Genomic DNA, 23,356 nt, shown 5'->3' with positions numbered 1-23,356 from the left:
TACTTCTCATTTTCCCATTTACAGGCATTAACATCACAAGCATATTGAGCAGTCAAAAAGTAGCGGAACTTGAAAAAATTAGTCAGATGAAAACACTATTGTTCAACGATTTTCTTATAAAGAATCAAACATGCGAACTATCAATCCAGTACTATTACAAGTTTACAAACATTTATGTAATTTCCTGCAGGTCTTTCAGAATCATACGTACAAGTATTTTAGTCGGTGCAGGTTAGTGTAGATATGTATGCTACCGTGGCTATATTTTCCAAACATCACGATAAGAATGACTAGATTGTGCTATAGGAACAAGGTCATGACAAATATTTGTATGAATTATATTATTAAAAGCTGCAATTGCTCCCACCTTTTCGAGAAACAACTGAGAGAGATGTATACCACTGTTTCTGCATTGGACATTTCAAGTGACCATGTCACTTATGAGTGTCTGATGAGAAGATGCTATTCTGATGTTCAAGAACAGCCTTAATCGGTGCTCGACTTTTCAAAATCATTTCTTCGTACTCTTCACCAGGATCTGAAAGAATTGTGATGGCTCCCCCTGCTCCTACTGAAGCTTCTCCCTCGTGTATGACAACAGTTCGTATCACGATATTGAGATCAAATGCTTGGTTATAAGAGAAAAATCCAATGCATCCGGAGTATATGCCCCTAGAACAATTTTCAAGATGATCAAGAAGCTCCATTGATCTCAACTTTGGTGCGCCTGTCATTGACCCACCCGGGAATGCAGCTCTAACACAATCAATTGCACTTACATCTGATCGCTTTTTTCCCCGAATCGTACTGACCATGGTGTGAACTGTTGCATAGGATTCAATTTCCATGAGATTTGGGACATGAACAGAGCCAGGCTCACATACACGCCCAAGGTCATTCCTCAACAGGTCAACAATCATCAAATTTTCGGCCTGATCCTTTTCACTGTCACAAAGTATAAAGAGCTTGGTCAGAATTGTTTAAGCATGAGTCTGTTCCAAGACATCTATGACAACCATTTTGTATAGCGAACAGATAATTGAGATACATTAAGGTGAATATAAAAGTTAAGTACTAAACTTAACAGCTTAAGCAAAAGGTGGCTGATGGGATGAGCCCACCAGTATTTAGAGGCTAAAAGGGGTGGATATAAGTGTTTCAGGAAAAATGAACAACAGCAGCATAAGAGACTGGAACTTCTGGGAGTAATGAAGTTTAGATGTGAAAGGTGAGCATTCTATAAGACACAAGTAACACAAAGTCAATAGTCAAAGCTTCCTGAGGATAATAAATGTCATATTTCAGTAATATGATAATTCTATTTCTGTACCTATATTCTAATTGCAGTTTCAGAAATTCATCTTCCTTTGGGGTGGAACCACGAGCTATAGTCCCTTTTATGGGTTTTGCTTCCAGAATTGCATTCCTATCCAATCGCAGGAACCTTTCAGGTGAAGAACAACATATGCTTAGGTTTTCCCTCGAAAAATTAAGCCAGGCAGCATATGGTGCCGGATTTCTTTCTCTGAGATTGCGATAAAGTCCCAGAGGATCTATTTCCCCCAACTCCATTCTCATCTGAGTTGTAAGGCACAACTCATAACTTTCTCCTTCTTTTATGAACTCTTGACAATTCTCAACATCTTTGATGTACTGCTCTCTTGATTTCTCAGCAGAAAAGCCTGATTTTAGTTCGACTATTGTCGATCCTCGAGATGCCTGCGATCGTAACCTTCTGGCCATAAAGGCTCTCAAGTTGAGCAGCCTCTTCGACACATCGTCCAAGCGAGAAGTAGTACTTGTGCTTCCATCGTGTAGTGACAAAGTATATATGTCATCACACTGATGATCAATGACAATAATGTTATCTGTAAAAAATAAACAAGCATCTGGTGTCTTCGATCTGTGATGATTAGATGCCACACCGCATTCAGCTTTAAGATCATACCTGTATCGAGAATAGACACATCAAACCACAAGAAGATCAAGTCATGAGAAACAATTCTCCCTCCAACCACACACATAATTGGAAGAATTTAACAACCCAACCTCCTATACATCAGTCCCCTACATGCAACAGTCAATGATTCAAGGAAAAGAAGGAAAGAAAACTTCTAAACATACAATGCAAGTCTTTTGAAACATGTAGAAATACAAACATAATAGAGTAGGAGGATGGTTTAGATCATTTGGAATAAAATCACTACATACCCGATATAACCAATGTAACCACCATAAAAATCAAATGGTAATCCTTCATAATCCTTCTCATCGAAACAAAATGATAGGAGCTCCTGGTGCAGAGATATAGGAGTGAATCAGTAAACGAACATGTAACATAAAATCCTTATATACTTAACAATCTAGATAATTCTTGCAAGGAATTCGGTGTCCTCAATCTATTAAGATGTCCACAATAACAAGGGGGGAAGAAGCCTCTCCTGATCACAGAACAAAAAGGAGGAGCTCGACATTGTACTTAAATAAAAATGAAAAACGAGTGTAAACATAGAAAGTTTCCATAGACCATGGAATAATCAGATTCTCTAGAAGATCAAAGTGGAAAATGTTTTACTTTATTGCCCAAATTCAACTTGTTAATGGGAATATCTCATGATAGCATTGCATCTGCTTGTTCTGCCCCACTTTTACTCAGGACTATGACATTGATTGAGGTGGTAATTTTCAATTTCAGCAATACATTGAAAAAGAAATTGGCATACACTACCTTATTTAAATAATCGAAAAATCCATTTTCTAAAAATGTACTCTTAACAAGACCATTAGCATCTTCAACTGATAGATGGCCACCTCCTTTACACGTGCTACCGCTGAAAAGGTAAGATGACGTGTTATTATTGAAAAGCAATGTAGCATTCAAACAGAGATCTATTGAGAAACTTGACAAGATCTGAAGTAAGGCACTCAGGCAACGTTTGAAGAGATTTTCACCTTCGATTTGACAATCTAAACGTAAGTTGCTTCCAGAGGGAGCCACCCTTTCCCCCCATAAAGGAAAATCTAGCCCTTCCCTGAATACCACGGATATATCATGGTTAGAAGGAAAAAAGAGGGGGTGGGGGACACATAAGCAAAGTAGCCAACCTCCAAAAAAAAAAAAAAAACAGAAAAATAAAGACATACAACTTATGAGATGAGAATTCAGAAGACAGATTCTTTTTATGCTGTCTCAACAAGAAACACACCCTCTACTTTTCATTTGGTAAATCAAATTAACAACTACCATAATTAATCACTGCATCTGATTTTCTTGCTTTCAAATTGACACAAACGTGGAAATAATTTGCTTTTTTTTTTTTTGTTTTCCTTTTGGGGGAGGCAAAGAGATGTAAAACTGATATAAGTGGGTAGAGTACACAGAACTTGAGAGCGCAACAAAGAAGAAACTTAAACTACTTGAAAGAAAGATATCACATATTCGATGCAACTTGAAAAAAGCTCCCAAATGCAGAGATAACCAAAAACAGTTATCACATATGGTGCTGAAGTGAAAGCTGGAGAGGAAAAGACCTTTTCTGTTGAAGAGCTATCCAGCCAAAAACTGTTTTTAGCCTTTTGATCTCCAAATAGCTCGCAGAAAATATTATCTGCTCCACCAACTTGGCTGGCAGAGCAATCAAGTTTTTTCCATGTCATCTTCAAAAATTTTACGCTGTGAACTGGATGTGATAGATTTAAGATTTCATCCACTTTGGCAGTTCTCCGCTCAATCAATTTATTCAGCAGATGCCCATGTCTTCCAACACTTTGGGACAGCGGGTCTACATTAGGCACCTGCATGCATGCTAAGTAAATTTTAGATGCTGAAACAGAACAGAAAAGGCTGAAAGCATTTAGATGCTGATTTAGGAGTCACATAATGACAATTGCAAACAGGAGAACTTCAACAATTATAAAAGCAAGTACATCTGATGAATTTGAGAAGTGATAGATAATCCAGACACCTTTTAGACAGAGAACCATTTGTAAAGATCACTAGATAAACAAATAATCCAATGCCATGAAAAGGACTCAAAGAGACAATAGGAGACTAAATACGCTGCTCCATTGAACTATCTCTATTTTATAGAGCAATTACCAGCATAATGAACCCTTCTTTCATTGATGGAGGTTGACGCCAACCGGAGCCAATAATCCTCTGTGATATTCCGGAAATTCTTGAAAAGCTGTCTTCCATGACATGTTGCAACACTTTCTGGGTGGAACTGGTAGCAGAGACAAAATCGATGTTACATGCTAGTGAAATAGGATCAGACTGTCATGCAAAGTGAATAACCAAACTCACCTGCAATCCATAGTGAGGCCTACTAGAATGCATGACACCCATAAGGACTTTTCCACCTTGCACATCCTTTGAATCATATGATAACTCCGGCATCCCATCAAAAATATCTTCCACATCTTTGGACGCATGAAAGAATGAATTGGCTCGTCCAACACCATGGAAAGGGAGTGTCTCAACCGTTGAGGTCCAAGCTATGGGAATGAGTTCCTTTGGAAGTGATTTTGGGTCTATTACAAGGGAATGGTATCTTACCACCTGAAATGTGTCAATAAAGTTCAACCAAGAGAAAATTTACTACTTATGCTGGATATACTTCTGCGGTTTCCATCTTCTCTTTGTTATCCAATTCACTGAAACGTATAGATTGTTCTATATTTATAGATCGACATGAAGCTTCAGGTGCCAAAAATTTCAGAACTTCACAAGTATTAGCACCAGCATTAATAAAAGCAATTAGTCAGTCGCTTAAAGCGATAAATCGATGCGTAGTGGGAGTTTCGCTTCATGTGGGTGAAGCGAAGCAACTTAGAAGAAACAAGCACTTCATCTAGTAAGGCGCAAAGCCATCCAAGCTAGAACCAATTGCTTCTTGAGTTTGACTTTCAAAGGCTAAAAAAATCCAAAAACAAGAAAATGTTGTCTTTTGCTATCTTGACACTACGATTTCTGTTTAGGCATGTTCCAATTCTCTCTAAATTTTTTCTCTCGTTTCCAACACCTCTACTTATAGTTTTCTTGATTTACTTCATTTCTATTGATTTCTTCTTCAAGACGACTCCTTCTTTTTCTTCTTCTCTGTGCATCTTTTACTTCTATTACTTCGGTTTAAGGCTTCTCTTCAGCTCCTCTATCCTACACTTTCTTGATGTCAACGATAATTTTTCTCCTTTTCTTTTTTTGTTCTCTATTTATTCTCCAATTCTTTATTTATAGGCTAAAGATAGGACAATAATAAAGTATTCCACAGTACGAAACCCGGTACTACAGAGGGTTGAGAACAAGCTTGCAGGATGGCAAAAAAGATATTTATCCGAAGGAGTAGAGAAGCTCTTATTAAGAGCACATTATCGAGCATCACCACATATTTCATGTGATTGTTCGTTGCTCCATTTTTGTCACAAGGAAGTTGGATTCCATGCTTCACCTAAGTCAGGGAAGTTGGAAAGACTTTAAAAGAATTTCTTATGGGATTCGATAGACAGGCATGGAGGTATCATTTCGTGCCGTGGTCAACGACTCCTATGTGTTGAGGTAGTTTGGGAATTAAATATCTAAGGGCATTCAATAAGGCCTTGTTGGGAAAATGGTTATGAAGATTACGGACGAAGGAAAATGCCTTTAGGAGGCAGGTCATAGCAGAAAAATATGAGGTCTTGAGAATCTTAGGAAGACAAAGGTTACTTATTTTGTTGATTTTTTTGTGCAAGGGCTTGGGTAAAGATGTCAACCATCTCCTCTTACATTGTTTCGTAGCTTCAAGAGCATGGGATGGTTTGGTATACTTTAGGTGATGCCAGGCACAGTGAAAGAAGTAATATCCTACTGGAATTGTGGAGGATGAAGGAGAACACAAGGCGTGGAATGTTGCTCCACTAGCACTTATGTGGGTCTTCTGGATAGAAAGAAATAGGAATGTTTTTTGGGAAGTAGCGACGGAAAAAAAAGGAAACCTCTTATCCTTTGTTTCTTTTTGGTGCGCCCATAAGGTTCCTTTATGTATAGATTGGGTGTCATTCGTCGAAAATCATATTTTTTGTAGGTTTTCTACTTTTTCATATACTTCTTATATACAGGCGCCTTTTGCCCAAACTTCAATGGAATTTATTATTTATTTAAAAAAATAATAAAGTATCTCTTTCCAATTAAAGCTAATTTCAGCATTGTTTATGAAGCAGTTAAATACTTGACCAATTGATTAAACACTGAACGTCACTTTTGTGCTTGAAGTTACACTTTTGCAGGCTTGTAGATTTTAAATGATATTTAATTCGATTCTTCCAATTAATATTGGTTTTGCTGTATATTGGATTTCGAAACAAAGTAATGTAACTGCAATTGTGATATAATGTGAACCATATTCCCATATGATAGATAATTTTTTGTATTTTCGGTAGGTTTTGTGCTTTACATCAAAGAAGCAAGTGCTTCCTTACTCGCTTCTCCGCTTAAAGCCCCAAGAGTCTTTTCCTTTTCGCTTTCAAAAGCATTGACTAGCACAAGCCCCCACTTTAGGAGTACTAACACTTCTATTTCAGGAACCTTAATGACAGTGTTGACCCCTTGTGTGCACTTCGACTATTCCACTGAGTACAGCTACCTCCCACCAATACAAATATCAAGTAACTCTATCCACCAAGACTTAGGCAGATAGAAACAAATCAGCTAGTGTTGCTTTTCTTGGCTGGGATTTGAACCTTGGTCTCCAAGGTTTGCACCCACTTCATTGACCATTCAGCCACACCCCAGATACTTCTATTTCGAACACATTTAAAGCGCAATAAGTTTGTCTTTTATGATTATTAGGACTAGAATAATATGCTTTCTACACCTCCCTTCCCGTACAGATAGACAGAGGAAATGACAAGACTAGTTGTTTTAACATACAACACCAGCAGTAATGACGAGCCCCAAATTCTTCATATGTTGGGTATACTGGAATAATGAATAAAGTGACTGAACTTTCATTTAACCCAACTAGAATTTTTTATTTTTATTTTTTTTAGTAAGGTTAACCTGACTAGAAGTTAAACTTAACACCCCCAAGCAATATCCAATAATACCAATAGAAGCATGTCGAAAACATTCTTTTTTTTTTTTTTAATTTCAGTATAACCTTTAAGTATCAATACAATGATTTTAGTATTTGCAAAACTGGAAACTTTGTTATGAAAAAATTCTTGTTACATCGCGTTTCCAAGTTCCAACTAAAATTGTTGGAAATTAGGATGCATCCTTCTCCTTGTCTCTACCTGACTTATCTAGGATAACTTAAATGTATCATGGTCGTCTGCATGTAAATGATGTTTTATAGTTTTCTAAAATCTAAAAAACAAAAGAAATTTTGAGAAAAAAGAGGTGAAGAAACCAAGCTAGCATTTCAAATTGGCTTACATGTCGTATCACAACATCAACATACACAGAACAACTGAACAACAAATTCATATCAAACTGACCTTAAATCCAGAATTTCTTCCTGAAGGTATTTCATGGAATAATTGACAACCATTGTGCTCAATATCACTGCACGTTAAAGAAGGAAAGACAATTTGGAAACGAAAAATGTATGAGTGACCAAAAAAGAATCACAGGTATCTAGCAGAAAATTTCTTAATCAAGTCTTCACGAATATGAAAACCACAAAATGAGGAGTGCTAAGCTCCTAAATCTGATTTCCGGACACCAGGAAACCCTCTCCTGGAGACCTGTAAGTGTTATTATTATTATTTTATTTTTTTTATTTTTTTTGAGAAGGAAACCTATGAGTGTTTTCAACAAACTATTAATACGTTGGTTTCAGTTTGTGATGTCTCGCAACATATAAATGTTTTTTAGAAGGAAACCTATAAGTGTTATCAACAAACCTTTTTATTTTATAGGTAAGATGGCACAAGAGTTACGCGAGATTCAGACCAATGACCTTCAAGCCAACTTTGAACACCCTTCACCGCTGGATTAGCACCATCAATTGTTCAACAAACTATTAATATCTTGATTTCAATTTACGATGACTCCGCACATCACCATCTTATATGCATATTTTGATGACACGGTATTTTTTGTTTCAAATGATCGTCAGTTAATGTAATACCAAGAAAAGAAAATAAAACCAAAAAAGAGGAAAAAAACAAGAACACTTAAAATACAGACCATTTACCTTAAACGACCATGGACAGGTTCAGGTGCACGTACAACTTGAGCACCATGCACGTATCCCAATGCCTGTTTAATCATGTAAACGTCAAGTACACTCTTTAGATTCTTTAGAAAAAACTACAAAAACATTAAAGGAGACTTGTAACATGCATAGACTACATCACCTACACATCATAAGTTGAATATCTATGATTTATTTCCTGGGGATGAGCGGGGTGCTTAACAATATCTACTACAGGTATCTGAAGAAAGTAAGCCTCCCAGGTTATCTCTAACCATGAATCACTATGTTTTTTTTTTTTTTTTGAAACTGGTACTATTGTATTCCTCAGCATTAAGGGTATGCTGGCCACCTCCAGAAAAACAGAGTTCAACAGAGAGAAAGAAAAGAAAAGAAAAAAAACAGATTTACAGGGCACCTAAGAAATCTACCAGATCATCTACCTCCTCTATGCAGTTTTCTTTACACCAAAAGAATAAAGATACAATACAATTCCATTTTACTTTGTATATGGAATTGATTTCATCTTCAAACCATCTACCATTCCTCTCCTTCCAAACAGCCCACCAAATGCAGGGTGGTATAATTTTCCTCTGAGTCTTACTGCCCCCTCTTCTGATCCAGCAACTCATCAGATCTGCAGTGTGCTCGGGCATTGTCCACTTGATCTTTGTGAGACTAAAGAACATGGTCCATATTTCAGCAGTGAATTTGCAATGAAGGAATAGATGATTGTTGGTCTCTCCAGTCTCATTGCATAGAAAACATCTGGTTACTACTGGCATACCCTTCTTTTGTAGTACTTCATGAGTGAGACAAGCCCTTTTGGCCACCAACCATGTAAACCATTTCACCTTAGTTGGTGCCAGACTTTTCCAGATATTCTTCCAGGTCCTTGTACTGCTCCCCACCTCTGCATTAATCTCCTTCTGATAGATCTTGTTGACTGAAGAAACTCCATCCATAGTATGTCTCCATCTCAATGAATCTGCCTCAGTTGAAATGCGAGAAAAGCCCTCAATCTCCTTTAACAGGTTCGCCACCCTCCCCACTTCCCAACCATTCAAATTTCTCCTGAAAGATAAGTTCCAACCTTGAGTAGACCAACAATCATTGATAGTGACATCAGGTCTGTTGCTCAGCAAAAATAAATCAGGAAAGGAGTCCATTAAAGAAGCATGAACAGTCCAGATATCCTTCCAAAACCTAGTTCTGGTGCCATTTCCCACTTTAATGCTAGTATTCCCCTGCAGTTTTGACCATAGAGATCTGATTGATCTCCACACTCCCACTCCATAAGTTGTATTGACCTCATTGGAACACCAAGGGCTGGTTTGGCCAAATTTATGTAGAATGACTTCCCTCCACATCCTTATGCCTACTGCCAAGAGGCATGCCTAAATACACAGTAGGCAAATTGTCCACCCTGCAGCCAAGTATCTCAGCCAGTGTTTGTATGTGGGCAACTTCTTTCATGGGAAATAGACTGCTTTTCCTCCAATTCACTTTCAGAGCAGAGGTAGCTTCAAAAATTACCAACATTACTCTGATGTATCGGATCTGATCAACTACTGGCTCACAAAAAATTATTGTGTCATCTGCATAAAGCAATTGACAGATTTCCATGTTCTCTTCCCCTCCTCCTCTAATCTTGAAACCTCTTATCCACCTGTTTTGTAAAGCAACTCTCACCATACTGTTAAGTCCTTCCATGGCTAAAATAAATAGAAAGGGAGATAGAGGATCTCCCTGTCTAAGGCCCCTCTCAGATGGAAAAAAACCAACAGGTTCTCCATTGACTAGAATTGAGAACCTAACAGTTTTAACACAAAATCCTATCCATTTCAACCATCTACCACCGAAGCCCATTTGTTTGAGGATGTTTAGAAGATATTCCCAATTTACATGGTCATAAGCTTTTTCAATATCAAGTTTGCACATTACCCCTGGTGCATCCCCTCTTGTTCTTGAATCCACACATTCACTTGCAATCAGAGCTGCATCCATGATCTGCCTCCCCTTTACAAAAGCCATTTGATGTTTGTTCACCAAACTGTTCACCACCCTTTTCAGTCTTTCTGCTAGAACTTTTGCAATTATTTTGTAAACCCCACTAATGAGGCTGATTGGTCTAAAATCCCTCAATTCACTTGCTCCTTTCTTAGGAATAAGAGCTACATAAGTAGCATTAAAGCTCCTTTCAAAAACCTGATGATCATGAAAGTACTGCATAGTACTCATGATATCCCCCTTTAGCATATTCCAAAAAGTGAGATAGAAGCTCATAGGAAAACCATCAGGTCCCCTGGTGCCTTGTCAATAGCACACAACTTGATACACTCTAAGATCTCCTCTTCCTCAAAATTCCTTTGCAGCCAAATCTGATCATCCGATGAAATAACTGAAGCATCCTGAATAAGGAATTCAGGTCTCCAATCTTCAGTTTCTTTGTATAGGATCTGGTAAAAATCCTGGATGGCATTCATAATTCCTGCAGGATCAGTGATAGTGTTGCCATCCACATCAAGAGAATCTATAGTATTGTACCTTTTATAAGCACTCACCACTCTGTGGAAATATTTAGTGTTTTTATCCCCATGCTTCAACCATTGTACTCTCGACCTCTGTCTCCATGCTATCTCCTCCCTTTTTGCCACTTCCTCATATTCTAGAGCTAAATTTGTTTTTTGTAATAGTTCATCATCAGTAAGAGTTCTTTGTTCCTGCACATTCTCCCATGAACTAAGTTGTTCTAAGATTTCCCCTTTTCTAAGCTTCCAGTCCACCTTGTTATCCCTACTCCATCTTTTAACTCCTCTTTTAGAAGTTTGAGTTTATTTGCCAGAATAAAAGTAGGTTGGCCCACATTTGGGAATGAAACCCACCAAGCTTTCACCATATCCTTGAACCCCTCCACCCCCAACCACCATTTCTCGAATTTAAAGTATGTCTTCTTGAATCCCCAGTCACCACAAGTCAGTAGGATAGGATTGTGATCTGATCCCAACTTTGGTAAAACGGTCTGTTTAATCTGCAGGAAAGTATCCTCCCAATCAGTTGAATACAAAAATCTGTCAATCCTAGATGCACTTCTGTGGTTCTCTCCCCTTCTCCAAGTATATGACCCTCCAAATAAAGGAGGGTCTACCAATTCTAAGTCATTGATACATTCAGAAAACTCAGACATAGCCCCTGTGATTATGTGGCACCCTACCCTTTCAGAGATATATCTTGTGACATTGAAATCGCCACAGACCACCCAAGGCCCATCACAAAAGCTCCTACTACCAGCCAACTCCCACCAAAGTTCTCTCCTAATCACTCTATTACAATCTGCATACACAGCACTGAGAAACCAGTTCAAATTCTGGTTGATCCCCGAAAATTTACAGGTGATCACTTGCCCACCAACCTCTACCAAATCACCCTTCCATTCCCTCTTATCCCACATTACTAAAATACCTCCAATACTGCCTATAGCCTCCAGATGAATCTCCCCCACCCACCTATTATCCCATAGCTGCCCTAAAAAGCTGTTTACTGCTCCCTCTAGTTTAGTTTCAACTAGAACATAAATATCTGCCACCCATTGTTGTACTAAATGTTTCACTAAACTCCTCTTATCCTCCCTATTTAAACCCCTCACATTCCAAGCACATATTTTGAGCTTCATTGGTTAACAAGAGATAGGTTCCTCCCCTTGCCTCTCGGCACTCCATCTTTAAACTTCATGTCAAAATATAGATTTCTCACTTCCTTTGGAACTACAATATCCTCACTCCCCTTCGGAATCTCCACATTGATCTGCTCCCTTCTTCTAGCTTGATCCAGCTTTATGAGTAAAGCGTAGGCCTCTTTCTCACACTCCTTGAAAGATGCCCCGAATATTTGGCTGAGTTTTATGGCATTTAGATGTACCCATAAATTAGCCCTTTCTAACTCATCTTCATGAAGAGAATCATCCATCTGAAGTGGAGAAGGCTCGATGTAATGCTCCAATCGTTTGTTACTTGCTTCCCCGTACGAATCCCCCCCCCCCCCCCCCCCCAATGATCTGCGTCGAAGAATCAATTTCTTCAATTAGCTTTGGGGAATGGTCATGTCTTGCCTCGTCTTCCATATTAATTGCAATATTTGGATGAGAATCTGCTGGGAGTTGTGTTGCCATTCTCATACAGTTTCCACTTATCGTGGAGAATATCATTTCTTCATCTCTATTTTCGATCTCCAGTTCACTGATTTCTTCGATTTGAAGTGGAATTGGTTCTTTGCTCATCGCCAATTGCATTGTAGTATCTCTCTCATCCCTAGTCTTCTCCTCCTCAAGATACGGTTGCATACTGATAATCTCCATTGCATTATCTTCGTGATCCGAGTCGGAATCTACATGCATGACATGTTCCCCTTTTTGTGTTGTAATTTCTGTTACTGTTGGTGGAGTAATTCTCATCAAAGCTTCCTCTGCATCACAGTCAAAAGAAGACTGTTGATGTGCAACCAGGTTTGTGTTAATAAACTCAGCAACTAAAGGTTTTTTGGGCTCCCCTTTTTTAAATTCTATTACCCGGGCTGTAAAGTTAAATGGCCCAAAGTTCTCTGGCCCACTGGTAAATTCCAAAATGGTTTTAAATGAGTCCCCTTTAGGGTTTTCCTCAGACCCTCCTTCTCTTTCCACATTACAGCTGGACCCCACAGCGTCCTTTATAACCATTTCATTAACCAAAGGATCTTTGCCTTCTCTCCTAATCGCAAAGTTCTGTGAAGTCAACATCTCCAAGGACAATTGCACAGGCTTTTCCCTTTCCTTTTCCAACCTAGGACTGACACCTAGGTTTTCGAGCTCCCCCACCTTCAATTTTCGAAATCTCGCCGGAGCTTCAATCCAAACTGGGAGAGAAAAATCCAATCCACCATTTGCAATCTCGACTTCTCTGGGAATATAATCAATGGGTCCTTTCACTTTGACTCGGGCCCATTGAAGATGATTTTTCGGCATGGTCTCCTCTTCTGTTTCAAGCCAACCCCCACATTTATTTCCTATCTCTTTCATGATGATATCTGACCATAGTTGGAGAGGTAAACCTAGAATTCGTATCCAGAACCACTCGAACTTGTAGTGGTCTGGATATGCCCCTGCCGTTGGTGACCACCAATCTACCCTTAGCTGCTTTCCTTGCCTCTTCCAGTTGCCCATAAGAATGTGCTCTGCATCTTTCCTTGACTGGAACTCCAACAGAAATTGAATACCATTCATGTCAAATACCTGAATATTATGAACTCCTTTCCATGTTTGGTGAGCCCATTTTCTCACATCATTCCTTGTAGGAATCTCGTCACATTCTGGAAAACTCCCTATAAGGCATCTCTGTAAAATATCTTTTTCACAAGGACAAGATGAAACTGTCAGAATTTTCTGCTCTGTGGAGACAGTTGGCTCCTGCAATGCCCATTGCTCTTATTGACAGCTTCTTTATAGCTTCTTTCTCCCCTCAAAGACTTCTGATGTATCTCCCCTGTTACTGGAACTGAGTGGCTCATTAAAGACCCCCTATTTATGAAACTTTCAATGCGGTCAACCAGCCCCAACCACCCCTCATGGGCCTTGTTCTCTGGGATAATAATGACAGTTCTTGTATGACCATTAACTGTAATAACAGACAGAAACCGACCAAACTTGTTGAACTTCAAAGAGCACAAGATGTTGGTAGAGACATCCTTGCCCTTCCATGTCTTGAACACCTTACCCCTGATTTCTGATGCTTCCTTCATCCTTCTGCATAACCACCAGAGGGCCCCCTTCCTCAATATCATCCTCCTTAAGTGAAGTCTTGCACTTTCCACCCACTCAAACCAAGTTTCACTGGAAGACTTGGTTTCCGTTAGGTCATAAGATTTCCCCCCTAATCTAAAATAAATACGATTTTCCATAATGAAAAAAAGGCTTTCAAAAAATTAAAATGGCTGAAGATTCCGGTAGTTGAAGACCACCGGAAAGGGATTCTAAGGCCCAGAAGGGACCCTAGATAGAAATCTTGGGATTAGTGCCTGGGAGCATTTATTTTACCTGTAACGACCCTCTCTTTTCCCAACCATGAATCACTATGTTAGAGGATAGGTATAATCAGATGATAGATATTGATACTAAGACGGTGAGGGAAAAATTAACAGAAGCAAAAATTGAGCAATGCCTACCAACAGACAAGAAGCATAGAAACTACAGCACAAAACATAACTTGCTAGTTCGATGCCTCAATTTAGTTCATAATACATTGCAGGGTACTGGCTTAGTACACTGAAAGAAATTAACATAGATATGCAATTAAAAGACATTCACAAAAGTTTTGTTGATAAACTGCTCTAAAATCAATTTGAAAGAAGTCAGATGACCACATCATTTAACCATACACAAGCAGCCTTTATAAGCGAACACAGTGCAAAAAAAGTATCTTACTTGTACTCTCACCAGCTCAAGACACCAGCTCGTACCCATAGTTCAAATGGAATAAGCAGTTAAGCCTCCAAATCGAAGAGATCTATACCTCGGTTTTGAAACCGCAGGACTCTTTACTACTACGGTACTACCCAATTGTTATACAGTAGAAGCCTTTGTTTCAAATATTTCATTACCTTTTAAATAAGACAATACCAAACCTCCACATTAATTGAAGACCAAACATGGCAGTGTTAAGCCAACAAACATTGAGGAAATAAGTGGTATACCAGCTTCTACCATTTCAGAAGTTTTGTACAAGTGGATGACAAAGAAGCAGAAGCAAAACCAAGAAAGCTCGTAGTACAATATTATGCGCTATCTACTGAGCTTTTGATTGTCTACAAACGAATTGTAAGAAAGATAAGTCTTGCCCATCATATTTGCCACAGAAATGAGAAAATCACATCATTGCAACTTACAAGTTTAATTTTCTTTTAAAGCATAAAGGACGGGAGAACACCACTCAGCACTTTTTACTTAATGTCCTCAATAAAGATAAGGCAATACCTTAAACCAGACAAAATACAGGACCTGGCAGCCTCAAGCACAAAGAAGAAATGAAGGACCAGGTCAACGTAACTATACTTGCAAGAGGATTGTCGATCAAGAAGCCTGACTTCTATGTCTTAGGGTTGTCGATCCACATACTGATTTAGTACTTGATTTGTGGGCAAAGTGGGGGAACATAGCATGCTTTTTGCAGCACATTCCCTAATAGATCGTATCTAATACAGAGAAACAGAATTATCACATGTGACATGTCAATAATGACATCTAGCTGACAATATGCTGCAATTGACACTTTAAACTAATATCATGTTGTTAGGCCTTTACCATGAATAACCACCATAAAGCTATAAACAGCGCTATTAGCCAGCTGGTCAAGAAATTTGGAGTAACTTGCAAGAAGCAGAATTTTTGAAGATCAAATAAATATAGTGTTCAATGACATACAAAATATTATGCAACCATAGCCAATCCTAGTATTGTGAAGTGTGAACTACTTTCTATTTTGTGAAATAACATTCAGAGTTGCTTTCTCATTACGTAAGGTGATAAGACTTGTGAATACCAGTTTCCATAAGTTTATTTCCTGACAATAATTAACTACCAACTACTATAATTTTTTATCTCATACAAAACTGTAATTCGTCACTAAAATCAACAATAGTCACATTTTGGTGAAGGTTTGAAAAGTACCAAAGGAGACAACAGAACACCAACACAGAGGTTGCAGGTGCAAACTTGATCAAACAGATCTCATGTAAATCATATGTTAAAGAATGAAAAATATTACAGACAGATGTAAATGGATACATTACCTGGTGACCAAGGCAGACGCCTAGTATCGGGATATCAATGCATTCAAGCAAGAGCCTCAGGCAAATTCCTGAAACATAGGTATAATTACCATAACAAGCAAGTACCTTAGATAGTCAACATCCACAACAATGTTATGATACCAACATATTGAAAGGTTTTCAAGTTAATGACATTAAGCTCTAACACCAAAGCAGAACTATCCACACTCTTGTATGGGTTACCTCATAGGACAATAAAGAAGCCACATTGGCAAGTCATTATTTAAAAATGAACAAAATTACACAAGAAATAGAATACAAGGTTTTTAAAGCACAAAGAGGTCTCAGGCAAGGTGACCCCTTGTCACCTTTCCTATTTTTGATTGCAATGGAAGGTCTAAACAATATGATCAAGACAGCCAAGGTGAATGGATCAATCAATGGTTTTGAGGTGGCTAGAGCTGGTAATGAAATTTTGGAGGCGACACACCTCCAATATGCGGATGACACACTGATCTTTTGTGATGCTGAAGAGGAGCAACTAAGGTTTTTAAGGATGATACTAGTCCTATTTGAAGGAATCTCTGGGCTGCACATTAATTGGAGGAAGAGCTTCTTGTATCCTATCAAGGAAGTCCCAAACATGAACTTGTTGGCTGCAAATCTAGGTGGTGAAGTTGGTACTTTGCCAACTATCTATCTGGGAATGCCTCTGGGAGCAAAATCTAATTCAACAGAAATTTGGAACAATGTGATTGAAAAATGTGAGAGGAAACTAGCCAGATGGAAGAGCCAATACTTGTCTTTGGGGGGCAGAGTGACACAAATCAACTCAGTCCTTGATGCCCTTCCAACATACATGATGTCTCTGTTCCCAACTCCAGCAGGGATTATCAAGAGGTTGGATAGCATCAAGAGGGAATTCTTGTGGCAAGGGAACAAAGAAAAAAAAGGATTTCACTTGGTGAAGTGGAAAGTAGTGATTACTGGCAAGAAGAGTGGGGGACTGGGAATAAAAAATATGAAAATGCAGAGCAAAGCACTCAGAATGAAGTGGCTATGGAAGTATGCCAATGAAAATCAACTATTACGGAGGAAAGTTATTAATGCAAAATATGAGGAAGATAGCTGGATGACAAAGGAGATTACCACACCATATGGGGTTAGTCTTTGGAGATCCATAAGAGCCTTATGGAATGAAGTTAAGTGCAATTCCAAGATCAGAGTAGTTGATGGGGTCAAAAACAGATTCTGGAAGGATAATTGGCTTGAGGCTGGTAATCTGGAAACACTATTTCCAGATATATACAATATTGTCTTAGATCATCAAAGGACTGTTGCTGATTTGTGGACACCTCAAGGATGGAACTTCACTTTCAGAAGGCAAATCAATGATTGGGAGATACAAAGAGTGGCTGATTTTTTTAACAAACTGGAACAGTTTAAGGGACTTCAGATAGGAGAGGATGTTTTCTGGTGGCTGGGAAATAACAAAGGAGTGTTCAAAGTTAGTTCAGCTTATAGGATGATGAATCAATCAATTCAACAGATTACCAATTGGCCCTGGAAACACATTTGGAGACCCAAAATTCCACATAAAGTTTGTTGCTTTGTGTGGCTTTTAGCTAAAGAAGCAGTTCTTACACAGGATAATTTGATGAAAAGGGGAATAATTTTATGCTCTAGATGTTTCCTTTGTGGAGAAACAACAGAGACAGTTAACCATCTGTTCCTACACTGTAAGTTTACACAACAGCTTTGGAGAATATTTTTAAATCTCAAAGGTATAGCCTGGACCATGCCTGGCAAGGTGTCAGAGGCTCTAAAGAGTTGGGAAGAGGCAGGATTACAGGCAAAGAACAGAAACAGATGGAGAATTGTCCCTGCCAGCATATGGTGGGCAATATGGAAGGAGTGAAACTCCAGATGTTTTGAGAGTATAGAGAATGGAGTGCAGAAGGTCAAGTTGAATTGTATTTTATTGCTTTGTTTTTGGTGTAACCAGGCTTACTCAGATGATACTGTTTCCATTATTGATGTATTAGATTCAATATAGGATTAGAATAGTAGAGTCTTGGAGTACTTTTGTAGATATGGTTTCAGTACAACCTATGTACTGTTTTGCTCATATGGAATACTATACAGTTACCAGTTTCAAAAAAAAAAAGAAATAGAATACAAGGCACTTAAAATCAGGATTTCTAAGGCAAGGATGGATGACCAATATGCTGATCCCACAATTTAATGCACCTGATTGCATGATAATAACAAGATTTATCTAGTCCTAGACAAGGAAAGCATTTGGATTCAGAAGTCGAAGTCAAACCTATATCTGATGGACATGTTGGAGAACCAGGACCAGGTGATATAACAATATTGTCAAATGCCCTTTCTTCGTACAAGTAATGATAAACTTCTTTCCACGTCCACTCATCATTTCGAATCACCACCGGTGGCGCTAACATAATCAAAAATTAAATAAAAAAATGTCAGACATCACAAACTCATGTCAATACCGTAAAATTCAGGAAAAGATTGAAAAATTGCACACTCAAAGGTGACTTTGTGCTAGATGATTAATGCAAGTGACAACCCCAACCAAAATTTCCAGAATACAACAGAACACAAAGGAATTTAAAATTTAGTGTTTTTGTTCTAATAACTGCATATCGACAACGGTCATCAATTTATCAAATTCATACAATCTAGAAGCAGCCATATATCAGGAAAAGCCATCAGGAAAAAAAAAAAAAAGAAGAAGAAGCTAAATTTGAGAATCCAAAAAGTTGCCTTTTTCTTCTTCTATTTCTAAAAAGAGAATCTGTATCTGTTGAATCAAGTAAAAACTGGCGACCTGCCCACGCCCCCATCTTAAAGTGTGATCATTTTATTCTCATCACACCTTTCAAGGTGGGGGTTAGGTCTGCGTACACTCTACCCTACCCAGACCCCACATGGTGGGATTATACTGGAACTGTTGTTGTTGTTGTTGTTGTATTTTATTCTCATCACATCATCCTAAAGCATATTTTCCCATTTTACAACATACTATACAAAAAGCCCTCACTAACTAACTTCATAAACAATGATCAGATCCCAATAATTATCCCTTTTAATAGCTAGGTTTAAACATATAGATCACCAAAAATGAATAACAGAATTGCAAGTCATGCTTTCTCAGTTTTTCTCAAGAAAAGGGGAAAAAGTGAAAGTGAATAGGAAGTGTGAGATGAGGAACTTTCTTTCTCAAGGCTCTGAAAAGATAAAACTAGCCGTTTTCTTCCTGCCGTAAGGAAAAACAACAGTCCTTCAGGTGACAACATTCAAGCTGGAACCAACTTGAGGCCTATCATAGATAACCAGCAGGGGAGGCTCAGCAACTTAAGGGTATGAAAGGGAAGGAAGACTTTTCAAATCCTACCTTTATTTCGTGAATGTAATACAAAATATATTCACACGAAGGGAACTAAAAGAGCTGTTCCTTTTCAAATTTCCTATATCTTTAATTTATTTTACTAGGGGCCAAATTGAATAAAGAAGGAATTATATGACATGTTGCTTGATTGCTGAACAGACGAAGAACGTCACCTACAGCTTCACAGCTCACATTACCGTTGATCTCTCAAGGGAGCAAGTATACAGTTAGCAATAGGTCTGCTCAAGATAGTAATTTCCACTTCATGACATATTAATGCTGCTAAAAGAATAGTTCTTGTCCAAGAGAACTACATTTTATCTACAGAGAACGTGGAATTCTTTTATATGTATTAAAATATAGAGACATCAAACTGTGATTGCTAAATACAGACTAAAGAAAAGGCAGAAGGAATAAACATACTACCAGATTTTAAGGAGTAAATATTTAAATGATTAGAATAAGTCAATAAAAGGAAACTGACTCATTTCAACTTCAAGACAAAGAAGCTATGACATGCTGTGTGAATGGATAGTTAAAGTTATGTGTGTGAACTAGTAATTTACATATGATAGAGAGAGCTTACTTCCATTAATGATTGTGAGCTCCTGGAATATGTTGTAAGTGTAACTGTCATAGTTGTCAATTAGCAGTGTGCGCACAAATTCTAACTTCGGAACTGGCTTGTGTAAAAACCTTTTTCTTGTACCCGATGCATCCAAATGTCCAGGCATCAAATGACTTGAAATTAATACCTTCCTTTCCTTACAGTTATTGTTTTGGAGTGCGTCTATCACACTTGAGTTACCAATCCTTGCAAAAGGTTCAGGTGCTAGAAGATAATGTTTTCTGGTTCGAGGATTTTGGCAGCAGGAAGAGGAAACCATAAATGATGATGATGAACACATTGCAGAATTCATTTATGCTGCTAGAACTAAATCACAGGTTCACCAATCAAATCCCTCTGCAAAACATAAAATGTGGCAGTCAGAGATGTCTAAAATCCTAAATTGAGCACTTCGCAAGTGATAATTAAACAGTGTTTGAAAGGGCTTATGATTAAGCTGCATCCAAATGTCACATTTTCTTGGCAACATAAACCAAAGGTAGTCACTCTAGGAAACAAGACTGAACATTGTAATTAGCAAAAGGTTAACAGGTACTAGCAAACACACTTTTGCCATACCTCTTGCAGAGAATATTCAGCGAAGTTGTCTGGTTACTAAATTTGACATATAATTAGAGTCTTTCAGTTCGTTTGAATTCGGACTGTTCACAAGACAATGGTGACAATATAATTTACAGTTCCAAGAAACTTTCTATTGTAACAAAAATAATACTCGTCTTAAAGGCAGACAGTAATTTTTAAATTACACAGGCTTCAGAAGAAAACAAGGTGTTTGAGGGCCAAGAAGTGTTTTTTCCCTTTGCTCTCTTGAAAATGCATAACCCCTTTCCCCCTAAAGGCAAACTGCCAAAATATTTTCAGCATTTTTTTTCTACTAACCGTGGTGTTCAGGCTAGCTTATGCGCACCTTGACTAATTCCACGGGATACCTGCCACCGGCAACAGGTACTAGGTAAGTCTATCCACCAAGGCTAGGACAGATGGAAAGAAATCACCTAGTGTTTTGGTCTCTACTGTGATTTGAATCTGAAACCTCATGATTCTCAACTCACTTCATTGACCCCTAGACCACAACCTTGAGTGCAAAAATACTTTCAGTATTTCAATTCTGCTATAGCAAGTACAGCAAAGACATTGCACAGACTCATTTCAAGTGAACTCCAATGCGGGGAATAGATATACTTGAGACAACATATTACAAACGTCCTTCATTCCAGTAAAAAAAAAAAAAAAGAGAGAGAGAGAGAGAGAAAGGAAATAGGTCAATTACACTTTCTAAATTTTAAGACTATCGACAATTTGAACAACTCATCTAAATTTCTAAATTTTAAGACTATCTACAATTTGAACAACTCATCTAAAGACAGGCAAGTCAAAAAGTAGTTCTTTTTTCTTTTTTGGGGGAGGTTGTCTAATAAGTAACAAGCAGCAAAAAAGATACTATAATATATCCAAGGAATTTCATAATTTGTCAACTTCGTCTGTTAAGCTGTTCCAAAATCAACAACTCAACTTCTTTTTCTCCAAAGCATTTTTTATTTTTATTTTTAAAAGCAATACATAACATCGACAAAAAGAGCATTTCTGGACACACCCTTTTCGGAGAAATGTTAGTATGAGACATACAATGATGTATTCACTTACATGCACAAATAGGCAACAAGCAGATCTGAGTGAGAAATGCAAATGGACTTAACAGATCCAAAAAACGTTTGGAGGAAAATTATACCTTCAGATTGGCTGCACAAATCACTTGGTTCCTCTTTTATTTTTTATGTTTTGGGGCGTTTTTTTTGTTTTTTCTTAAAGGTTTGGTAGGTTGGTGGAGGTGGTGGGGTTGAAGAAAGAATGATGAGGAGACATTGGTGTGTGTGCAACCACAAAATTTCAAAGGTTGAGGCGGCGCGCATGTGTGCACGTCAAATTTGGAGTCCGGAACTAAATGACCAAAAAAAAAAAAAACCTAAGAAAAAAAATTGGTATCAAGTACCCTTAATTATTGCGTCAAAGGATTTAACTGTAACGGCTCAGTTAAGTCCTTTAGTGCAGTAACTTACTGTGCTATTCTGACTTATATTTCATGCATTATACAAGTCACTAACTTTTCGGCAGATTCTATTGACCATCCGTATTTGATTTGACGTAAAGTTGCATGGCGCAATAATTTGTTGCGTTATATGGTACCTTAAGACTCTTTTATTTTTAATAAAATTTTGATGGCCGGTTGGGCCTTTTATTAATAAGAAATCCCGCCCATAAATAAACCTTACATAAAGTGGATTTTGGACGAAAGGAAAACACAAAAATTCATCCAACTTCTAAATTAGTAAAAAAATAGAGGATGTTCCAACTGTTAGGGTTTCTTTGTTTTGCGACGGAGAAATTATTTATGAGTCTAATAGTTTGTGTTATTAGACAACAATAACAACAGCAACAACATACCTAGTTGAATCCCACAATGTGGGGTCTGGGGAGGGTAAAGTGTACGCAGACCTTACCCCCACCTTCGAAGGTAGGGAGGCTGTTTCCGAAAGACCCTCGGCTCAAAAGAAAATAAGGGAAAAGAGTCAAATACGGACAAACAAATCAAAGCAATGCAAAAATGAGAAATAACAAGAGCAAGGAAGTCATGATAAAACAGCAAAGATAAACAAGACCCAACACATAGAAGCAGGGTAATAATACTCCTAATACGGCAAAGAAATCCTCGCGGCCCCCCACTAGCCCCCTACCCTGATACTCGACCTCCACCCCCTCCTATCACTGGTCATGTCCTCGGTAAGCTGAAGTAGCGTTATATCCTGCAGAATCAACTCTCCCCAGGCCTTCTTTGGCCTACCCCTCCCTCTCTTCAGGCCCACCACTGCCACCCGCTCACACCTCCTTACTGGCGCATCAACGCATCTCCGCTGCACATGACCGAACCATCTCAACCTCCCTTCCCGCATCTTATCCACCACAGGGGCCACACCCACCTAATCCCGAATCACTTCATTCTGAATCCTATCTCCCCTGGTATGCCCGCACATCCATCTCAGCATCCGCATCTCTGCTACCTTCATCTTCTGGACATGGGCTTTCTTAACTGGCCAGCATTCCGTCCCATACAACATAGTCGGTCCCAGTTTGCGTTATGATATTCTCCCAAAATACCATGTTAGATTTCCACTCGACCTAAAATATTCAAGACTACTCCAAGCCTTGTATATTAGTAAACTTAAAGTTAGTAGGCGAGAATTTGATCTGACTGTGATAGGGAGATATCCAATATCTTTTTCATCGCAAGGATTAGTTAGTTATGGCGTGTGGAATATCGTAGACGATGTTTCTTTGACTAAT

The 23,356-nt window shown here is 38.3% G+C and overlaps 1 protein-coding gene across 2 annotated transcripts; it reads right to left on the bottom strand.

Annotated features, from left to right (window-relative positions):
• Window positions 1-87: 87 nt before the first annotated feature.
• On the bottom strand, window positions 88-21,927 carry LOC132614741 (aminodeoxychorismate synthase, chloroplastic). 2 transcript variants are annotated; one of them, XM_060329265.1, is made up of 14 exons: window positions 21,662-21,927; window positions 19,976-20,353; window positions 18,301-18,432; window positions 15,996-16,063; window positions 8,181-8,245; window positions 7,480-7,546; window positions 4,307-4,561; window positions 4,100-4,226; window positions 3,532-3,806; window positions 2,953-3,032; window positions 2,729-2,831; window positions 2,212-2,294; window positions 1,331-1,948; window positions 88-945 (listed from the first exon to the last, which is right to left on the bottom strand). In XM_060329265.1, exons 2-14 carry the CDS (start codon window positions 20,307-20,309, stop codon window positions 435-437), a joined length of 2,718 nt encoding a protein of 905 aa, XP_060185248.1. In that variant the 5' UTR covers window positions 20,310-20,353; window positions 21,662-21,927; the 3' UTR covers window positions 88-434. The 2 variants fall into 2 exon arrangements, with proteins under 2 accessions (XP_060185248.1, XP_060185247.1); XM_060329264.1 differs by having other exon boundaries at window positions 21,747-21,926.
• Between the last annotated feature and the right edge of the window lie 1,429 nt (window positions 21,928-23,356).

Source organism: Lycium barbarum, chromosome 10, assembly GCF_019175385.1.
Source record: "Lycium barbarum isolate Lr01 chromosome 10, ASM1917538v2, whole genome shotgun sequence".
Taxonomy (NCBI): Eukaryota; Viridiplantae; Streptophyta; class Magnoliopsida; order Solanales; family Solanaceae; genus Lycium; species Lycium barbarum.
The sequence above is the reverse complement of the archived record's forward strand: the minus strand, read 5'-3'. Positions and strand labels throughout refer to the sequence as shown.

Excerpts from the sequence above, each read along its gene's own strand:
- LOC132614741 (XM_060329265.1), bottom strand. The coding sequence starts at position 20,309 with ATGAATTCTGCAATGTGTTCATCATCATCATTTATGGTTTCCTCTTCC. Across the intron at positions 3,807-4,099 it reads AAGAAGGGTTCATTATGCTG|CATGCATGCAGGTGCCTAAT; the intron begins GTAATTGCTCTA and ends AAATTTACTTAG. Across the intron at positions 2,832-2,952 it reads TTTAGATTGTCAAATCGAAG|CGGTAGCACGTGTAAAGGAG; the intron begins GTGAAAATCTCT and ends TTACCTTTTCAG.